A 9,877-nucleotide genomic window follows, 5' to 3' on the forward strand; every position below is an offset into this window, starting at 1 on the left:
TAATACCACCGAAGTCGACTTTGCCTTTCATCCTTTCGGGATTGATGAAATAAATACCACTTGAGCAGCGAGGTCGAAGTAATCGACTTGCTCCCAATCCCCTAAAAAGATTATTAAGAGACGGCATACTGGTATCACTACTTCTTTCTCTCTCTCTCTCTCTCTCTCTCTCTCTCTCTCCACCACACACACACATGCACACATACACACGCACACACATATATATGTATGTGTCATTATTGATTTCAAATTTTGGCTCAAGCCCAGCAAGTCCGGGGCAAGGGTTAAGTCGATTACATTGACTCCACTGTTCAACTGGTACTTATTTTACCGACCCCGAAAGGGATGAAAGGCAAAGTCGATGGCATGAACGGGATAAAAGACAAACAGCTAATCTATTTATATAACATGGAAAAATGTGAGCATGAAAAGTAATATTCTTAAGATTATAAACCTGGAAAAGTACAGGACAAGTTATTACACCTGTAAACGTATAGGACAAACTATTACTTCAAGTAAAGTAAAGAATAAGAAACTCTTTAAAATATTGCAGCAAAGAATGCCAGTTCTTCTAATTTATCACTCTTTACAGTTCTCATCTTTTAAATTTATTGTACAAAACTGTTCAGCTAATTTGTAAGTTTGTCTAGTTAGTCACTTTTCTCTGTATTTAAGATAGTAAATTAGTCAGATTCTACTTAAATAAGTATAGTGTTATTTGTAAACTATAATAAAATATTTTTAATATTCAAATTTTAACTTTAGCTGCGATATTTTAAATAAAAAGTTTCTTATTCTTTACTTTACTTGCAGTAATAATTTGTCCTATACATTTACATGTTTAATAACTTGTCCTGTACTTTTCCAAATTTATAATCTTAAGAATATTACTTTTTATGCTCGCATTTTTCCATGTAATCCATGATTTTTCTAGGCATTGCTGTTATAAGATAATTAATAATGTGTCAATTAATAATTTAGGATTTTACCTTATAAAATACTGGGTAGGGGGATACATTGGCTGCTATTTTTAACGTGTCGGGCGACCAGGTAGAGGCTCTTTCATTGGTTTGATTGCGTGCTGAGATTTGTTTACACATATATGTATAATATGCATATATATCATCGACAGAAGTTAGAGAGTAAGTCAAAAGCTGAGAGTTTCGTGTATTGGCACTTTTCAAACACGAATTTGTCCATTGTTACTCTGTAATTTGTAACAAAATAACTTCAAAAATATAAAATTTTGTCAAGAACGTTAAGAGTAAACCCTGTAGTATGTGACACATTGTACCAGTATCGGAAGTTTCAAAGTGTTTAGTTAAAAAAAAATAATTAAATAATCTGTACGTTAAATTGAATAGATCCGAAATGGATAAAGAGCAAAGTCGACCTAGGCGGAAATTGAACTCAAAATGTAAACAAGGCGAAAAATCGATAAACATTTCACCTTGCGCGCTAACGTTTCTGACAGGGCACCAACTTAAAACGCAACCATTCAATTTTAGTGATATATTCTTTATTCTTATTACCAAGTGTTACTTCCTTACTCTCTTGCTGACACGAAATTTCGTTGCATTTCACCCCATAACTTTTATTCTACTAATTTTTGTTCAATGCGACTAATGACTCTGAATTCCTCATACATTTTTCTATCATTTAAGCCTAAAAAAAGTATACTTTTATTTTAAAATTAAAAAGTTTCTGTTAATTGAATGTGAATAGGTGACTTACTGTCCCCCCACCCCTTGATGTCGCAGATATTTTGATGTAACTTTTTTTCTACTGAACCAAATCTCAAACTATTTATGCCAAAGTGTAGCTGAGGAGATGTCCTCTTTAAAAATGTTAACAGTTTCCAATTTAGTTGAGAACTGAATTAGTGGTGAAGCTCGGAAGCTGCTGCAATTGACGAAATGGTGAACTTAAGAATATATTCAACCACTACCGTAGCTGAATGATACTCAACAAATCCAATAGTTACAGAAAACTGGAGCTACTAATTTGCGTACCATAAGAGTTAATACTATTTTAATATCTGGGGTATATCAATGGGGATCTGAGTCTACACAGTATCAATGTATGTTATAATATAGGTATCCTATATAGTAGTTATATAAACAAGGCTAGATTCAGTGAAACAATTTCTATTTCAAGATAAGTTTGAGCTCAGGGAAGAAACCTTAAATTCCTTAAATTTCCTATATGCAAATACATTTTAATCTTTAGATTATAAGTTTTCAGAGTTAAATCAACAGCAAAACTAACCATAAAAATGTTTATTGAATTACACCAACATATCAAAACATATGCATTGTCATACAAGATGCAATCTGTGACTTTAATAGTGAAAGTGAGAAATGTTGCAATGAAAACGAAATATAGGACTATTTGGTGTATTACACTGTAGCAATATACATGTATAGCGAAACACACTGGTATGTCTGACATTAGATATGACTCTGGGGGTAAGATATGATTGAGTTAACACCAAGTTTACAGATTAAATAAATATATATCCCAATCATATATGAGAGAACAAATGTTTGTCGGACGATTCTTTAAGAAAATTTAATCAATAAGTGTTGGAATGGAATTATTTCGCCAAATCAGTTTCTACAAAACACTAGAGGTCTCTAGGCACATTTTCTGTTTTAAATATTGTATTAGTCCTTAGTACAAATGAATGCACATCATTTGATCATCTTTTATCTCAGTATAAAAATTCTTTTATACAATTTAGTTACACAGCAATAAAACAAGTTGATCACTATTTCCAAGTATTTGATATTTAAGACATGCTTTGTTCTTCCTGAATTGTGTATTTTCTCATCCAAATAGCAATCAATTGTTTTAAAGGAAGTAAGCCGTATCAATTATTTCTTCTACGGCTTCCCAACATACTATAAAAGTTATACCAGAAATTGAAGTGAATATTCAAGCTTTCCGCAGCTTTTTCACTTGACTAGCTTCCTTGGAATGAATTCTTTTGCATTATTCAGGTAGATATAGGATTCTTGAGAAGAATAACATGAAGGGACTGACATTTATATTCAGAAGTAGCTCATTTAGTCTTCATTTTCAGCATGTCTATTTTCCAAAACACTCCACATTTGTTGAGGTTTATAAGAACATGGCATTAACGTTACATCACTTTCAACGTTTTCTAAGCACAGGTTACTTACATTATGGTAGATCATTCTATTCTGAAAAAGAAAAACACAAATAAATTTGTTACACTGCATTTCAAATTACTACAACATTCATAAGGTAGGTAGAAATAATTATATAAAGCAATATGCTATCAACTAGCAAAAACAAATGGCTAAATATTAATATATACTTATATTTATATTTTGTTATGAAGCTGTACTGATAAATAGTCAATTACTTGACTAATCATGACCGGAGGTGGGTATCAATGAATGGTAAGCTCTACTGGTATTTCCTCGAAAAGTAAAATGAAAACAAAACTTCTTCCTTGCAGACGGTTGACCTGTTATATGGAAAATTATATCATATACACATTTACAGTTTTATTACCTATACAGAGCAACTGTCATGTACTAAATTAAGGACAGTGCCTAATCTGATATTAGAATATTAATTGAAGTATCACCTACAGAGAACAGATGCAACTGGACATTCTCCTAGTCTTATACAAAATATTACCTACGGTACTTAAATAAGAAGGTTTAATTTTAACTTCTTACTCTTTAACGTATTTCTACCTAAAGGCTGTGGCCATACCTGAGTACGCCAGTATCATTACCTTTTCAATGGCCATTTCTATGTGGTTGGCTTTTGATGAAGGAGAGGCTTTGATATTGCTGCCTTCATTTGAGTTCCTTACCGCAATTTAGGCTCGTCTTGGATCTACAACCTATCATATTTCATTACTTCAAGAAGAATGTTTTATGGAACTGAGGATTTTTCTGGTTTTGTATTGTTTGGAGTATTTTGAAACTTTTTAAATGATGTATCTACATTCAATCATAGTTTTTCAAAATGATATGGAACATGTTTCCAGAAATCTGCTGTTGTTCATTCTCGATTCAGCAGTGAGAAAAGATGTTCTCTTTAGTGTTCGAGAATATCTTACGAATCGCGTCAGGGCGCGAGTGTTGTCTGCTGCTGAAAAGTTGCCCGTAGATATCTATACTGAGCTAACCGTTTACTTCGTTCCACTAATAATTTTCTTAGATACCATCATCTCTATAGTTTTGAGGCTTTATTGGCACCAAATACTCTGTATTTCTTCGGGTTTGGTTTGATATTAGTGCTTAAATTTTAGATATCGTGATAGTCTATGAGCTGACCTTGTGTTTTACCTATGTGATGAGTGAGTCTTCCTCTTTTCCACGGCAAGCTGACTGATTTCACCGTTGTTATTTTCAAACTAATACTGGATTTTCGTTTTTGCTGAAACCAATGTTACTTCGTTGTTTCAATGCTAATATTCCGAACTGATAAGCATTCTTCAATGAAAGAACGATAGATGGGATGTTTAGAATTGAGACTTAGATGATTGATATTTATGTCTGGTGACAGATTTTTTTCTAACTTTGAAATACCATTGATTTCATAGTTTGTCACAAATGATGATTTCCATGAATGGGACGGATGACAAGTGCAATGTTCAACAGATATCAACACTATGAGCTTTTCTAGTAACAAGGACAACATTCTTGTATTGACGTCTGACGATGATATAGTCCAGAATCTGTCAGTATCTGGATTGTGAATACATGCATGTCGTCTTAAATCGGTTGCGGAGTCGGAACTGAACGTTAGTGATGAAGAGGGAATTTCGAACAGAAAAACAGGATTGGAAAATTGGTTGGGATTACAGTTTCTCACATCTTCTTCCTTAATCACTAACATCTTCTCATTGCTGACGATCTCTTCTTAATTTTTCGTTGAAATCACCTATAAGTAAACACCTGTCTCTTGTTGGTACTTTCAAAATAATGTTACTCAATTGTTGGTAAAATTGACTTTTCATATCTTCACTGGCATCAAGAGTCGGAGCATAAACTGAGATCTTTATCTTTTTATCTTTTACCTGTTTCAATCATTAGATTGCGGCCATGCTGGGGAACCGCCTTGAAATTTTAATCGAATGACTCGACCCCAGTACTTATTTTTTCAGCCTGGTACTTACTTTATCGGTCTCTTTTAGCCGGACCGCTACTTACGAGGACGTAAACACACCAACACCGGTTGTCAAGCGATGATGGAAGGATGAACACAGACACAAAGCCATACAGATATATATATATATATATATATATATATATATATATATATATACATACACGACGAGCTTCTTTCAGTTTCCGTCAACCAAATCCGTTCACAAGGCTTTGGTCCGCCTCAGGCTATAATAAAAGACATTTTCCCAAGGTGCCACGCATTAGGACTGAACCATGTGGTTGAGAAGCAAGCTTCTTACCACACAGTCACTCCTGCGCCTATGAGAAATTAAGTTATGTTGGGGGTAATAACACCCAAAGTGTTATATATGATTCGTTGATGACAGCTGGAATCAGTTGGCCTCGAAAAATCAAGATTTTAACAAGCAATACCAATTCTTTGAATTCGTTCCTCAACTACAGCCTTCCCTTTCTAAAAGAATATATAGTCAGAACTTATCTGTTCAGGTTTTCCTTCTCTTACGTGTTGAGTTTTGCATAGAGCATCGACAATTCTCTCGAGACAAGTACCGTATGTTGTTTTTGACTTCTAATGTTATAACGATCAAGAAGTGTCCTGTCGTTCCACGTTCCAAAGAAGAGATTGATAGATCCATGTTCACATAATTTACTATATTAATTTCAACATATAAATATCAACAATTACTAATTTGAATTAAAAGAAAAAACAGCTTTTGATTTTCAGAATGCAAAAGCTGTTTGGTAGCTTAATTCTTGAGTTTATCATTGCAAAATACGTTTATGAATTTTGCTAAGTGATTTCATATACCTTATTTACGATATATCAATACACGTTTTTGTGAAAAGGTTTGTAGCATGTTTTTACTCACCGAAAGTAAAGTCCAAACCTGGTTACCTTTCATATCATGGCATGATATTGCTCTTAAATCCTTCTTAAAGTCTAAACAGTTGTCATTTATTCTTAGTTCGTTTTTTGTGGTATAATAAATATGCTGAGAATAGAATATAAGGAATAAATCTTTATTAATTTAAATACCTTAATATAGCAATACAATTGTGAATATTTACAGCAAATATAAAATAATATATTAGTTTTTTTTTCAACTAACTCAACTAAAGTTTTAGGTTTTACGGAGAAAGCAAAAAACCTGGATGTTAAATAGACTTGGTTAAGTTAAGACTACCTTGATTTTATCATAATTTATTTCAGACTCATAAAATACTTAACCTATTAATTTACACCTTGCCTGTGGACCTTGTGTCTAGTAGGAAAAAATTAATAAATTCTACTTTACGTCATGCAACATCTCTGAAATATTTCAGTATTTGCACATTCTTGTATAAACCATAACGTTATATACAATAGGAGACTTTCCCATCATTAATAGTATCACTGGTATCAATGCTATCTGGAATTTAGTACTCCTGTTAGGACCATGAATTAAAGTCAGAGAATAAACTCCAGACTGAACACGACCAAAACTCTTCAAGACTACAACGACAGAAAAGTGGTTGTAGACATGACTAATGATTGATTTCAATAACATCTGAACTGGAAGAGGTGGGCATACCAGACCAGACGAACTGCTTAAGAAGACACCACGTGAGACTACAAATGAGTGAGTAGATATTTTGTAATTTCATCACCTAGTACCACATTCCTCATTCGGAATGTGTCACACAGCATGGCCCTGAAACCATAGTGTGTCATTCCCTATAAAGTGAGATCCAAAGCAAATAAATCAATGCCAGCAGCATTTCTTCCAGTTTATATTTCTTGTATCATTTATATTTTATTTTATGTAAAAAGCACAATTGGGATGGGATAAGTACTACTAAGACAGCATTTGTGTTGCTTGAAGTTTCTAGTCTGGACGTTGGTTGGAGATGTCTGACACTCACCTTCAAAAACCCAGGGGCTATTTGCGATTTCTAATTCTACGTCTGCGTTTTATTCAGGAATAACACGACCCAATCTCAGCGAGGAAGTCTACAGAACAAGTGGGATAAAATTTGGACGCCCCTTTTTGGTTCCAGGTTGGGCGGCCTCACCCAGCATGTTACTCTTAATGTGTTCGAGTCTAAGAAAAATGAGTTTGGATCTATCAACTTAATCTGTTTTGAAAAGAATGATCTTTACTCTATTTTATTGATATCTTTTGTTTTGGCCTTCTGGTGTTCGCCAACAAACGCAGATAACTGCTGAAATAGAATAATCCCTTAATTATTACTTCATAACGTTAAACTGAGTGACTATAAATGCAGTAATTAAATATGTAGTAGATACAGTGCGTCAAATGATTACATGCATAATCACTTCTTAATTTTGTATGTAACTTGAACCTTGACATGTAACATGTGGTTTATACAGTTTTATTACATTAACTATTTCATTGATATAAGTATGAGCTCACCAATCAAGCACAATATATTTTTTTAATAAGTTGGAAAACTAAGATCATTGGTTGTGAGTTGGTGTGAAATTCATCTCTGATTTCTGCTTTTCTAACCGAAGCAGATATATAAACGAAGACAATAGAGACTGAATTGACAGAGCAGAGAAGTAATACAATGATAGAACTGTCTCTGTTAGATATATTTCAACAACAAAAACAATATAAATGACTTGAGACGCGATTAATATTAAATGTAAAATTTGAAAAGTATAATTTTATCGATCTTCTACTGTCGCTCTTCAGTGTCTGGAGTTAAAATTTCGCTGATGCTGGTTTTGCATACCTCACAGGTCGTCAATGAAATAACGATAATATACTTGAATAGACTTTCTTAAATAGACACGTTTACTTGCGTCTTGTCAAAAGATTATATATGGATATTGCACTACAAATGGGAGGTTCGGAGGAAACATTCACAGTTATGTTTAAACAAGATCATAGTATATGAATTTGATTCTACCTGAATTGCACTCGCTTTATCACATTTGGTAACCTCTACACGCATTCCATTAGCCGCTACTAGGCAGTTTCTAGAATCCAAATTCATTACCTTAACAATAAAAACCGAAAATGTTATTAGATTTTGTTTTACAATTCATCGAGAAAATGTGTTTATTTTTCAATGGGCCCAATTTGCCTTTGAAAAGCAACGAAGACCCGTGATTTTCAATGAGAAAATGTAGAAATTTAAAGAGACAATGGAGACTGGAGCATCACAGCGTATTGTTAGTTAGTTTACAATTAAATAATTCAATGTATGATATTCTAGTTTTACTCAAATATTCCTTGAACCTTTTCTGGAATTGGTTCTAAGATTCTAGAAACTCAAAGATTTCCTTTTTTATTTTTAATTAGCTTAAAGTTTATCAAATTCTACTGTGAATAATTAATGATAAATATAAAACATGATTTTGCAATTATAATTAATTTTAGTATAGCTAATTTTGTTCCAATGATTACCTGGAATCATGGATGGCGTTATTGCTTTGATGGCAAACATTGGTAGGTGGTATGGCCATATACCATGTCCTGGACATGAATTAGTTGGGTAGAAAATTATCTATCACTGTAATTAAGATTTCATTATATTTGAAACATATTTACATAGAGAAATAATGCGGAGAGCCCGTTACAACGCGAAGAGAGAATTAATCTACTATAATAATACTCTTGTGTTTTTCTCCGTCACAACATATGAATGAGAAAGGAAGGGATGAGAGCAAACTGACGGTGACCATTCAACGCTGAAAAGAAAATTCAAACAGCATTTCAACTCTGTGTGAGTATATGTGCGTATGTGTATGCGTGTACAAGGGTAGTATGTGAATGTATGTGACATGGAAAAGTGTATTAATTGGATTTACTATCCGTATTTATATATAAAATACTACCCTTAGCCGTAATTTTTGACGGCACGGGGCCAGCTAGTCTTATAATAATGTTGCTTGTCATTTCGTTACTTAGCCTGTCAGTAACGCTTTCACGTGATTAGAGAAAAAGAGGGAGAAAGAAAAGAGGGAGAGAGAAAAAGAGGGAAAGAGAGAAAAGGAGAGACAGAGAAGTGTCCATGACGTGAGATAGAGGGAATGTAACTGAAACGCTTTCACGTGATTAGTTGAAAGAGAAGACAGGAGAAAGAAAAAGGAGAAAGAAAAAGAGGATAAGGCGAAGAGTGAGACAGAAAGAGGGTGGAAGAAAAAGAAAGAGAGAAAAGCGTCTGACGTGAGGCAGAGAGAACGTAATATTTATTACGTGCTTTGAAAGTTAGTTGAAGATAGTGATATATAGAGAGTTAGAGATATAATCCTCGCAGCGGGATGATATTCTGATGGGGCGATTAAAGAAAGGTAGAGAGAGAGGCAGAGAGAGTGGGAAGGGAGTGAGAGGAGCGAGAGAGAGAGAGAGAGCGGGGAGAAAGAGAAGAGAGAGAAGGAGAGGGGAGAAAGAGAAGAGAGAGGGGGAGAGGGGAGAGAGAGATGATAATGGTGGTGATGGTGGTGGAGGTGGCGGTGATGAGTGGATAGTGAAAAGTGTATTTTGTATAGCACCTATCACTTAACGCATGCGCATAAGTGCAATTCCGTGAAATATTCACGCTTATTTACGTGGAAGATATATGCAATTTAACAAAAGGTTGTATCATATGTACGAGATTTTTTTTTTTTACTTATGGGGGAAAATGGAAAAATTAGAATGAAGATCTATTTTATGAGTGCTGTGTGTTAAGTCCATAAAATTGTGCAT

The 9,877-nt window shown here is 33.9% G+C and overlaps 1 protein-coding gene across 1 annotated transcript in view; it reads right to left on the reverse strand.

The window, feature by feature from the left end:
- Window positions 1–2,264: 2,264 nt before the first annotated feature.
- The window catches only part of LOC106871029 (polypeptide N-acetylgalactosaminyltransferase 13), a 35,196-nt gene continuing 27,583 nt past the window's right edge, over window positions 2,265–9,877 (reverse strand). Inside the window, exons 10-12 of the mRNA XM_014917287.2 lie at window positions 8,094–8,183; window positions 6,047–6,169; window positions 2,265–3,206 (exon numbers count right to left, since the gene is read on the reverse strand). Of these exons, the coding sequence (XP_014772773.1) occupies window positions 3,069–3,206; window positions 6,047–6,169; window positions 8,094–8,183 (351 nt within the window). The 3' untranslated portion in view covers window positions 2,265–3,068. The remainder of the gene's footprint in view (window positions 3,207–6,046; window positions 6,170–8,093; window positions 8,184–9,877) is intronic.

This window comes from Octopus bimaculoides, chromosome 9, assembly GCF_001194135.2.
Source record: "Octopus bimaculoides isolate UCB-OBI-ISO-001 chromosome 9, ASM119413v2, whole genome shotgun sequence".
NCBI lineage: Eukaryota > Metazoa > Mollusca > Cephalopoda > Octopoda > Octopodidae > Octopus > Octopus bimaculoides.